This window comes from Labrus mixtus, chromosome 6, assembly GCF_963584025.1.
Source record: "Labrus mixtus chromosome 6, fLabMix1.1, whole genome shotgun sequence".
NCBI lineage: Eukaryota > Metazoa > Chordata > Actinopteri > Labriformes > Labridae > Labrus > Labrus mixtus.
This window is the reverse complement of record NC_083617.1, coordinates 25,634,620-25,647,453: the sequence shown is the minus strand read 5'-3', so window position 1 is coordinate 25,647,453 and position 12,834 is coordinate 25,634,620. Positions and strand designations below refer to the sequence as shown.

Below are 12,834 nucleotides of genomic sequence, written 5' to 3'. Positions count from 1 at the left end.
GACTAAAGCCTTCATACATTCTGTAGGGCACATGCACTAACCAATCGGCATCTTGATGGACACAGAAACTTTCAGTTGCCTCGTTCCATCAGGGTTTGGATAAGGCTGAATGAGAAGGTCACATCTTCTCAAGCAGAGCTGAAGTTGGTCTGATTTCTCACATGACCAAAAAACAGAGAAACTCACTGACAGGATGTGAATCAGTGACTTGATGACGGGCAACACACATTATGCAACACGAGGGCATTCAAATGAAGTCGTTTGGGAAATTGCATGGGTTTATAAATTCTCTTTTGATTAGCCAATCAGCGTTTGGATTTCTCCATTTTCTGGAATGCATCAGAAGTTGATTGGTTTGTAGAAAAATCCACTCTGGGACACGTGAACCAATGACAGTGTTGATCCTGCCGACACATCTAAAGGGCTGAATCGTCACGTTTCATTGGATCTGAACGCAGCTAACAGACCCGGTGCTTTAAACTCTTACAGGAACATTTTCCCCCCTTTTAGTCTGACTGAACCTTTAGATGTTTCGTTGGACGGATCTTAATCTCAGAAAAGAGAGACAGATTAGCTTCTTTATGCTAAAGCTTCTGATTGGCTGTCACTTTATTTTCAGTTCAGTAAAGAGTGTGTTATCAGTCTTCTCGTCTAACACAAATAAGCGCGCTTCACTAAACTACAAACACAGCTTGTACATCAAAGATCCATCTTCAAACTAAGCCGGCGTGTTATTTTACCTGAAGGCTCGGCTAACAGCGTGCACTCAGCTAACTCCAGGGAGCTCTGCACCTTCTGTTAGCTGCTCGTAAAGACACTCAAATGTCTCACATCACTCAGTGTGTTTGATGATGAGCTCTTTTCATGGAGGACTCAAATGTCTCAGCCCGACTGCGGTACAAAAACACAACTTCACAGTTTAGTTCACGCTGGTGTCAGCACAACAGACGCTGTCGGACGGAGAGCTTAGACTCGACTAAATGACCAACGCTGTAAAACGTCATCTTCTGATAAAAAAAAGTTCAAAAATAAACGACCAGATCTGAACTCTACGATGGAATAAATCATGTCAGCTTTTCCTCGAGGCAGAACACTGTTTAGAGGAAAACACAGTTCCGGGAAAGGATTCCTCCAACATGACAGTTTGATGACACAAATAAGTGAGCAGACGCTGTAAACAAATCAAATCTGATCAGATTATTTCCATTCCATTATTTCTGTCCCTGCCTGTAAAGTCATGTTGCCACACTCTGCATCTCTTTCCGTGCAGAGAGCTGAAGAAAAGGGCTCAGGAGATAAAAGGAGTTATGAGCGCTTTGTGCGTCTCAGGGGGAAACGCGTACTCGTTCATGTGTTCTATGTGTGACTGTAACAACCAGCGAGGAGAGACTCACTGAATCATCAGTCTGATGGTACGGAGCTGAAGAGGATCACACGCAGGGCTGACCGTCGGCCTGCCGTTGCTAAGCGCGCTCTTTAAAACACACTTCGGGTTTACAACATGAAAGTGAGCCAAATTCCTCTGATAAACAGCGCTGACGCACACTGCAGCGCTGCACATAAACACAGCACACACACATTCCCAGGTATAAATACCAACAGCTTCATGACACAGAAAAACAGAAAACTCAAAACTGTCTCTGCTGCCAAGTTAAAAAAGAAGAAGAGCATCCTCAGAGTCAGCCTCCTCCTCCAGCAGAGAGGTTCAGGAAAAGGTGAGAAGAACGGGCTGAGAACTTTCCAACCACATCAACACATGAACACAGAAAGAGGTCATGATTAGTGAGAAGCCGCCGTGCACGACACAGATATCAGTCTTCACTTTCATCGTTGTTTTCTGACTGACGTCTTTTTCTTCTCAAACTTCATTAATCCTTCAAGGGGAAATAACTTCAACACTCTGTTATTGAGGCATGACACACACATGCACATCCTGTGGACGTGCACTAAAGGAGAGATGTCAGAGTGACAGGGCTGCACATGAAAGAGCGCCCGAGCAGTTGGGGGTTCGGTACCTTGCTCAAGGGCACCTCAGGAAGTGAGCTGGCACCTCTCCAGCTACCAGACCACTTTCTAGACTTGGTCCGCACCGGGACAGCGTCTCAGGTTAGTGCAAAGTTTGGAAAAAAAGAATATGACAGGAAGTGGCAAAGAGGAAGGCGAGCAGCTTTCAACACAGTTTACATTTAATCTGGGGTCCATAATGATGTTCCTAGAGTCTCTTTAAAGGATACGTACTTTCATCTCGAAGTTAAGTGGATTTCTTTGTTTGGTGTAAAAGGTTACTCACAGCTTTTTCTATTTGTGAATGATCTAAAAATACCGCACATGCACTTAACACTCGCTCTACACCCTCCAACACAATGACAGACTCAGCATGCCGGTATGAACATGGAGGAGACGCTGAGGGACATCCACAGAGAATGTGTGTGTGTGTGTGTGTGTGTGTGTGTGTGTGTGTGTGTGTGTGTGAGGGTGAGACATGGAGGTCTGCTACAGGTTTCAGTACTCCTCTCTGCATGTTGTCAGTTAACAACCTGTGTACGTGCAGAGGTCTGGTATCCTTTAGTCTGCAGGGTCATAACATATAAAACATCTCCTAATGCTGCAGCGTTATAACTCCATATTTCAATCTGCAGACTGTGGAGCGGACAAGTTAGTACTCATGAAACCTGATTCTGTTGAGATGCATGTAAATGTGAGAGTGATGTCACAATAAAAAACGATATGGTACATTTTGCACGTTTTTATTGCATGAATAAAAACATGATTTTTGGTGGTTGGATGAAAGACGGTTCTAAACTTTTTAGTGGAAGCTGTGCATGCAACTCTGCAGGGTTATTTTCAGAAATGTTCAGTGCATTTGGAGTTTCAAGGGAAAAGGTTGTTCTCTGTTATAAAATGTTAGCTCTGTTTCTCTTTCTTTCTCTAGCACGTTTCGTTCACACAGCTTTGGATCTACAAGACACTGCTGACGTGTTGAAGCCGTTCAACAAGTCAGGAAATGAGGGAAACATATCGAGCCATTCATTCTCATCATTTAACAAATATGCATCTTTCAGGATCATGTTTACAAATGCAAATGAATGTGTTATTTTTTTTAGAGCAGACTGTGCTTCCATTAATCCTCACTAACACAAGAGTCTTCTTCTGACACAAGAAGAAAATACCGTCATGCATGTTCTGTATGCATACAGGGAAGTACAAGCAAGTGAATCGCCATCATTCAGAAACTATATCGCATGTAATGACACGAGATCGTCATTTTTTTTAAAGATCAACCATGCAGCCTTAGTCTGAATCTATTTTAGGAAAACCTAAGATTCAAGTTCAATCTGTGCATTCAGTTTGAGACCTCAGCTTACTGTCCTTCTCTAACTTTGAGCTCATCTGCATTTTTTTACCAAATGCCTCCATGTCGCCCCCACCCCGCTGATCTGATGAGTTGAGCTTTATGCAGCAGCCAAAGAAAGGGTGTGAGGGGAAATGACGCACACACAGAGGTATATGTGACTGAGAGATGTTTGAAAGATTGAAGCTACTCCAAGAATCACGACATCTCCATAAAGAGAAGATACAAATAAAGACACTCCCTTAAAGGGTTAAATAAGACATGAGTAATCCCAACTGTCATGTAACGTTGGATACCTGTAAATAGTATTCATTATTCAGATTTATGAGTTGTATCTGTTCCCCTGCATGATGCTTCAGACTGCTGAGGGAAAGGTTTTCAGCTCTCTCCAACATCTTCTTTCCCTCTGCCTCGGTGTGTTATGAAAGGATGGAGGAGGGCAGAGCAGGGAGGGAAACCAAAATAGCATCATCTGATCTTTCTTTCATAAACTTTTCCACTCCTGCAGCAACACACTGGAACAGACTTTGGCAGAGGAAGAAACACAACAACACTCAGCTGTCAGTTGAATTACTCAGTCACAGCCTCTCCTCATAAAAGCTGAAAAGAAAAGGGTCTCAAAGTTGAACCCGACATCAGGAATCAGGCTGTATTCACATGGTGAGCTCCCCCCCCCCCAACAACGCAGCGTCATGTCTGCTATCACACATTCACACTGCTCCTGCCAACGCTATAAATACACATCCTGTGTGCTCAATAACGTTTATTCAGTTAGGGAATTCACTACCATCACGTGCTGTGTGACCAAAGGCTAAATATAGTTTCTAGGATCTCTGCTGGAGGATCAAGGGGGGGACTATGGGCCCAACTTTAATATGTTCTGTGATTCCAATGACCAATAAGAGCCAAACATGGTGGAGTTGCTCCAATAGATTAATTTAGCTCGCAGCAATGAAACAGGCTGTAATGGCTGCAACAAAATCCCTGGGAGTAAATGTGTTTTTTGCTGCATTCCATTTGATCTCAAAGGTCGGAAATTCCGAGTTGCCGGTCTGATACGTCATCAGGAAAGCCCCCTGAAGTCGAAATTCCGACCTGGAAACTCTGAGAGTCTTCAGTAGCCCGAGTTCAGATCCAATATGGCTGCTACGTGCATCGACAGGGATGTTTAAACTGTAACTGTTGAGCTTATTAGCAGCTTAGTCGTCTTTTTGTGTAATTAAATCGTTCAGACCGATGGTATCGTGCAGGTTCTCTCTGTGGAGCTGTTTTCATGTTATTTTTCGGTCAGAAACTATCACGTAGTGTGTTGTTATCGTCTGGTATTAGCTAATAAAACAAAAGGTCCTCCTGGAGGCGTCCATGTCCATTGCAACTGGAACGCAGTTAACTCGGGCGTGACGTCATTCCCAGTTCCGAGATCCGAGTTCTGAGGTAAATTGAACGCACCATTTGACAGGCTCAGATTGTTATTCTGAACATTACAGAAAGGATGCCTGCAGAGAGAGAGGAGGGTGGTTACATCACTCTCTTCAGAGCATCCAAACTCCATTTACCAAAGCAGTGATTCTACCTCAGAGAGCTCAGTTGGTAGAGTCGTCGTCTCTCAACTGGAAGGTCTGGGGTTCAATCTCCAGCTCCTGTATCAACATGTCACATGTGTCCTTGGGCAAGAGACTTAACCTCAAGTTGCTCCCTCTGCTTGTCAGTGGTGTATGAATGTGTATGATTAGTTACTTCTGATGGTCTCTTTAAATAGCAGCCTCTACCATCAGTGTGTGAATGTGTAGGTGTGACCATTTACCATTTACTAGGAGTTGTTGTTGTTCTGCCTCTGCTTCCATCGTTGTTTGCGTTATTGGAGCTACTTTTATGTTTTCAATGGTTGGTTTGGATCCAACACAATATTTTTGTACCACACAGTTACACAAAAAAAAAAAACGAACCAATGGAGGCAGCAGCAGACAAGTAACCGTTCCCGTCGAGGTTGAATTAGTGTTTTTGTGAATGGAGTCTGGTGCCTTTGAAGAGAGTGATGTAACAGATGTTTGTCTTCAACAACAAAGTTCTGTTTCTGTTGGGAAAACAAAAACTTATTTAATCTGACACGTTTGCCAAAGAGATGTACACTGAAGCCTTTACTGCCCCGTTCACTGCTGGAGCACTCTACTGGAGCAATTTCAAAAGTTTTTTATAAGTCTTTAAGACCCCAAATGTTAGTGTTTTGTGCTCCTTAACTTTGAACTCCAGATGTGCTGCCTTTATATTTTTGAACATTTTTCAACTTGGACGAAGCACTGTATTGAGAATCCTCATGGGCGAAGTGCAACCTCCCCCTCCAACTACTTCCTACTCTGTTTCTATCCTCTGTGTTGTAAATATGCCTTCTCTAGTGTGATAGCCTGAGTGAAGGAGCCGTCAGTGGACAGGAGAGGCAGAAGGAGAGGGAGCAGGAGGCAGGAGTAACAGAGAGATGAAGAGAAATCATTTGTAGGACCAAACTCACAAGGGGGACTATTCATAGCAACCCATTGCATCACCATATGGTCATCTTGGCTGTGCAACCAAGGAGGTGCATGTCCTGAGGAGAGAGCCAGCCAGTGTTAAACTGGGATGAGAGCACTAGAGGAGAATGTAAGAGCCTTCATTAGGAGTGATCTTTACTGAATGATCTGTCCACAAGGAGAGCAGAGCAACACATCAGCTGACATCCTGCTGTCATCTGTTTGTCTGATTTTCATCACTTGGATGAGTCCATCGGAGCTTTCCACTGGAACGTCTCCAAACATCACCATGATATGATCCGTCAAATAACACCTATAGTTTGTTTTCTCTGGACTGAACCACAGTGGAAAAGTGTTGTGTTTTTTTTTTTTTGGGGGGGGGGGGTTATTTAGGTTCATACTGAACTCATGAAGGCGAAGCAAAAACAGGACTCACAAAGACTTCCAAAGCTGCTTTCGTCACAAAATCGCTTAATCCATCCAATCTCTTCTGTTGTTCTAAGACGGGACGCAGTGGTCCACATTTCCCTTTTTCCAACAATGCTATCCAGCTCCTCCTCCTGGTGGATGTGAGGTCACCCAGTGCCAGATGACATATGTGATCTACCAGCTGAAGGAACCTGGTAACAACTCCAGGGCGACTAATTAAAAGTTGTTTGAGGGGCACAGATGGCCGAACAGTTATGTCACGCTCCATGTACTGAGGCTATGGTACTTCAAGAGGGGGCCGGCGTTGGAGTCCAACCTGTGGCTCCTTTCCCACCCACATGTCATTCCCCACTCTCTCTACCTGGATTAAAACTCTGTCTACTGTCCTATAGATTAAAAGGCAAAACGCCCTCCCAAAAAATAGAAGTCCATTGATTGCAAGTGTATATTCAGACTTGTCAGCTAGTGTAAAGTTCAAATAGAGCTCAGAAAACAGTCAATATTTAACATGGTTAAACACTGGATCACAAAGTCTGCAGGTCAACAATGTCAAATTGGCTTCTCAGTGTGGCTAAGATTAGCAGTGTTAGCACAACCGGCCTTCAGTCCTCTCAGCAAATTAGCATCCACATTCCCGTGCTAGTTGCACATTGCTACGATCAGTTTAACCTGACACATATTAGAACAAAATATTCCAAAAACTGCTCTACAAGATGCCATCTGTCCACTTTGCTTGTTTACATCCAGGAAGTAGAGCATTATGGCAGCCTGGCCATAGCCATACATCGGAGGTAGAGCCCTGGCTTTAGTGGCAGGCAGCTGCAGTGTTACAGCGTAGACAACATTTTGGGCCTGGATTGATCAAAATAATAATTTGTTAAACCATCTAGTAGCTCTGATGCCGACTGGCAAGGAGGGCCACAATTAGTAAGCTAACCGTGCCTATCCCTATGCAGAAGGATTTGTGGTTCCAGACTTTCTTTTAAGAGGTTACTTCTTGTAACTGGTTGGTGTTGGTAGAGTAAATTACCTTCACACTTCAAACTTCTTTGAAAAAGGAAAACCCGCCCCTCAGGCCTCATCGTCCTGTTATTTGGTGACACCCAGGACCAGCGGGCACGATGTCCACCTGTTTAAACAAAACCAATACTGAAAGGAAAACACACTAGAGCTCTTCAAATATGTCGGATAGGAACCTGCCCAGAACCTGGCACGAGTTTCCTGCTGGAGTTCAACCTGGCTGTGCTGCTAATTCACATGATGAGACGAGTCCATAATCGACTTAGTCTTTTCTTTTCCTGTAATGCTCGTGAGCAGGACTAAAAAATGAAAACAGTAGACAGTTTAGGCGTATCAGTAAGTAGCTACACATGTGTTGGGCTTTGTACTTCAGGCTGACTTTGGATGAAGATTCCTGCAGGACCCATGGGACCCCGCCCCCCCACAGTGCCCCCCCACCCCCACCCCCTCAGCAGCTCCATGATGATGGGAACGGAAAACCAAGACTGGGGAGAAGATACCCTGAAGCTTGGAGGGACTGAAAGCATCATGGAGGATAGAGTACGTTAAAGCTCCAAGATCTAAATCATCTTAACCCTTTCAGCACGACGTCAACATTTAACATTTTAAATTCAGTATAAATTAACCCTTGAGATTCTGCAAAACCAATGACCTAATAGTGCCTACATTTGAAATTTTCTGATCTTGTAGTGGAAGTTCTTGGAGTATTTTTATGCCTCAGATGTGTAGAATCTCTAAAACCTAAATGCTAAATGGTTATGTTCATCATTCAAACATTATGATGATTGTTAACATGTTTGTCAGTAGGAGGTCTGGGAGGGTTAAGAAGAATTTTAGAGGCATAGGAGAGTTTTTCAGTCCCAACATCAAAACTATCGTCTGACAAACAACAAATGTTTACAGCGCCTCATAGCCTAGCGACAATAGTCATAGTGGCAAAGGTTGTGGGTTGAATCCGACCTCTGCCCTTCATATCAAACAACATCGATACCTGTAACAATACCACGGCAACAACAGAAGAAGTCCTAGACCAAAGGATGCCAATGTTGGAAAACTTTTTTGTGCAATTTAGATCATGTTCTCTCTCTCTCGTTCTTTACCTCGTCTCTTGGTTTGAAATAAGACTGAAGATCTGGACTTTTATTAAAGCTTCAGTGCCATTGATAATGAAAATAACTTCTATTGTATTCTTTTCAAACATAGAAACATATCGACCACTTTGACAGCCTTAGTTCAGAGTCGTGTGTGTTTTGTTTCACGACCTGAGTTAACAGTCAAATAGCAACCAAACAATACAGCTCTCCCCTGGGGGAGGATTTTATCATAGGAACACAAAGTGAGCATGTGAACACTTCTAAATAAATAACAGCTTAACAGTAGTTTGCTGCTGTAAACATGGTCGAAGCTGATGTTTGTTTGTCGTATTTAAAGTGTGAAAGAAAGGCTTAGAGGTTTGGAGTAAGAGGATGAATGTCTTAAGCTCAGCTGAAAGAATATTTTAGCACCACAGCAGGTTACTGTCAACATTTATAGGCAACACGAGTGCTTTTCAAAACACATCATGATTCTTTTATGTTCCATACAACTTAGAAAGAATGACAAATAGATACACACTCAATGACGTTTTCACATCTGCATTCCTGAAAATATCTAGATCATTTCAGGAGGACTGGTCCGGAGATTCTCCTGACCTGGCTGTTCACATTTCACCTCACAGCAGGAGACTATCCCTGTCAGGCGGGGGGGGGGGGGGGGGGGGGTTAAAAAAAAGACGTGGAAGTATCGGACGAAGCAACAGAGTCCCCTATGGGACGCTATAATGAGAATATATCAATGTTATGTGTAGTTCAACAGAATCTCAATGTGAACTAAAGAATGGAGAAGAACATACTGGAGAACAGGAAACATAATGCAGTGGTCGTGCAGTGATCACAGGATATAAACCTCACTCCCCCTCCTATTGGCCCGAGGTGAATTCTCAGGAGAATATCCTGCTCTGTTCTCACATCAGCTCACTCGGACTTGCTGCAGAAAAAATACCAAGGGTCTGGAGGAGAAACTCCGGGTGAAGTCCAAGTGAAACATTCAGCTGTTTGCGTTCACACATGCAGCTCCTCCTGCAAATATCTGGAGTTTTGCAGGAGAAGTGTGAAAGCACTAAGACAGCATGATAGCACTACAGCCCTGCATGGTGAGGCTCACCTATCGTCCTTAAATTCAGTCACAATACAAAATCAAGATTAGAGATGCAACAATACACGGTTTTCAAGTTCCGATACGATTCCGACACATGTACCGATATTTTCATTATCGTAACTAACAGTGTTAATGTTGTTGTTGGTAGTATGTGAAACCCTGCATTGCTTTGTGCTGGCTTCAAATACAAACAGGAAGCCGCAACAGCTGTCAGGTTTTTCAAAGTAAATCTTTTAAACTGAAGTGTAAGGATTGTTACTTTAGATCATATAGACGGAGCTGTTCCTTCTCCTCTGAGCGATTTGTGGAGACTTCTCACAGTTCAGTCTGAACGTCTTCAAAGTAAGACCGTGTGAGCTGAGAATCTTTAAAGCGCCCAACCATCTTTCTTTGATCAGTGACTTGGATCAGCGCCATCAGTCCGATACACTGTATAAATTAAGTCAATAGCAGACCGGGTACAGATATAAGATCGGCTCGGTCCCCTCTCTAATCAAGATGACGCCCTTTTTGCCAAACAGTGAGGCAAGAATCCTCTGAAGGAGCAGAACAAGCTGAGTTTCATTGACATCAGCCGCTCTCAAACTGTCCCTCTCCTCGACTTCATCATCTTCTTTAACTCTGACATGAAAGGCTTGAATCAACACCTGAACTTAAACAGGAACACTTGTCCAAACACATTGCGCGTGTTCAGGCTGTTTGGATGAGTCCATGTTTACATTCGTCATGGCTGCACATACAGGAGCGCTGGTCAGGTAACGTGATCCGCGATTAGCAAAGAGAGGTTTGCAGGTTTTTCCCTCGTTTAAAGATCGGACTCATCATGAGGTTTTATGGAAGCCTAAGACTTAACAGGAACATTTTCTCATCTACAAAAGATCTTAAGTTAAGAAAAGCATGAAGTCCACAAAGACTCCATTCATCACATCTCTGACACCAAAGGGAAGCCAGACTATAGATAGCCTCATACATGACCAGGAGGAAACATGCTCCAATGTGCATTTTGGCCCCGTCTGCCAGAAGTCTGCTGTTCTGCTTGTGAGCGTCTATTTATAGTCTTTACTCCAGCGAGGGAGAGACGGCTCTTCCCTCATGTTTGGGATCAGCTCTTCACACGGGTGAGAGAGGACAGAGGAAGAGGAGGAGGGGCTCTCTATTGACACAACACAGAAAGTGACACAAAGTGTTTCCACTTGAAGCTTGTCATTGTAACAGTTAAGAGTCATTGGGTACCAGGTAACAGCCTGCAACACAGAGTCCAAACACATGATAACAGATAGCATTAAACAGTGTCCCTCCTCACACTATCTATCTACTCTGACAGATACCCCTTCCTCCTGCTCAGAGAGATGCTGCAGACATGAATGGAAAATAAATCGATTCGCTTTATAGAAGTATCAAAACAGATCATATCAGATGTTTCCTATCTCGCTGTTGATGCAGCCTTCAAGAGCTAACATCTTTTCTTTCATCACTACACTTTATGTGCAAATTACAAAATCTGAATTTCACTGGTTGACTATTTAGATCAAGCATGTAAGTGCATTTTATGGCCAGTAGCCTAGTGGTTAGTGCAGGCGCCCCATGTTCGGCAGCTGTGGTCCCTCAGGCGGGTGGCCCGGGTTGGAGTCCAACCTGTGGCTCCTTTCCCGCAGGTCCGCTCTCTCTCTCGCTCTGTCCCTGATTTCTGACTCTGTCAGCTGTCCTGTCTCTACAATGAAGGCATAAAAAGCCCCAAAAACACATCTTTAAAAAATTAACATAAACAAACCGTGATGGTTAGTAGAGTCAACCCGACTTGAAAAAAAAGAGTCTCTTCTCAGATTAGAAAGGTGTACTGTTAACGTAGCTTTAAATGTCTTACATGAGAAAATGTCAAAGTCTGACCCATTGACACTTTTCTTAAATTATTTTTGGCCTTTCTAAAAACAGAGTCACTGAGTTTGAGTGACTGCACTTCAGGTGCTGCAGGAAAACTTCAAACAAATGAAAAGAAAGCAGCATGTCCAGTCATTTAAAAAAATCAGCAGGAGCAAATATTCTATAAACTTATATCTCATATTGCTTCCTAGAAACTGTCATCTAACTCACACACAAGTTAGATTTTCTAACATGAGGCTGTACTACTCTGCAGAGGTAAACCTTATCGATCCAATAACGACCAAGATAGTGATCAGTCTACTGTCATTCATACCACTGTGAGGGGGAAAGTGTGGAAGACATAACAGAGCTAGCACTGGGTGGGCACGGTTCTGAGAGGCCCATGTGTGAGTGCAGAGAGAGTATAGGTGTTTACTTCACACACACGCACGTACACACACACACACACACACGCGCGCACACACACACACACACACACACACACACACACACACACACACACACACACACGGAACACGCGTCGTGACCAGGTTCACCACAAACACGATACAAACATGAGACAGACAGGTGAAGGTATCAATGCACAAACTCACATCCTCGAACAGAGATCCAACGTTGGCTGTCACCAGCAGTATCCCTGTGCCCTGCGCTGCTGTCAGCTTCCCTGCCATGATTCTGTCTCGCAGGTAAGATCTCTGGGACTTACGGCTACAGCAGACTTTACAGGTGAGAAGCGAGGGGAGGGTAAAACAAGAAGAAGAAGAAGGAGCCGGAGAACGTGTCAGGAAAACTGGTTATAAGAGTGGTAATGTGCGACTGAAGCCGGGGCTGAGGCGACTCGGCTGGAGCATATTTTTCAGCAGTGGCCGTGCATCTAACCAGGAGTTGCTCTGCAGTAGAAGCTCCGTTGTCGGCGGTGGTTAGCGTGCTGCTGTTGCTGCTGCTTCTCTCGCTACTTTTCCCCGTTCAGAGCCATCGCAAAAGTTTCAGGTTTAATCCACGGCGAGTGCCCCACGGCTCTGGTTCATGTCAGCGACCCGGGTCTCCCTAGGCTTTTTGTAGCAGTGTAAAAGTCTCCCTCCGACGGCAGGACTCTGAGCCAGGACCATTGCCTTCACTGTTTAGAGAGGAGAGGCTGAGCTCTGACGTCACCGTGCCAATGGAAACACGGCGCTGTCTTAAAGGGGCCGCGCACCGTAAACACAACAGCCAGAGGCGTCCATTATCGGACACAGATGGGCTACCCTTGGAAAGAAATAAGGACATGCACCACTGATTTTGGAGGTATTTTTTCAATTAAGTAAATATAATTGGTAGAACAAAAGCCTATAAGACGAGGTACTCTGCAGCACTGCTCAATCACATCGTTTTGTAGGCGTGTTGTCTCTTTTCTTCCTCCTAATTTACAGTTTTATTAATTCTTTATTTCAAATACTTTTTTTTCCTTAACTT

At 43.9% G+C, this 12,834-nt stretch overlaps 1 protein-coding gene across 2 annotated transcripts in view; it reads right to left on the bottom strand.

Annotated features, from left to right (window-relative positions):
- LOC132975854 (inositol polyphosphate-5-phosphatase A) overlaps positions 1 to 12,517 on the bottom strand; it is a 183,184-nt gene extending 170,667 nt beyond the window's left edge. Inside the window, exon 1 of one of the 2 annotated variants that reach the window (XM_061040690.1) lies at positions 11,976 to 12,517. In XM_061040690.1, coding sequence (XP_060896673.1) covers positions 11,976 to 12,053 — 78 coding nt within the window. In that variant the 5' untranslated portion in view covers positions 12,054 to 12,517. The remainder of the gene's footprint in view (positions 1 to 11,975) is intronic. The other variant, XM_061040691.1, reaches the window with a different exon arrangement.
- Positions 12,518 to 12,834: the final 317 nt, after the last annotated feature.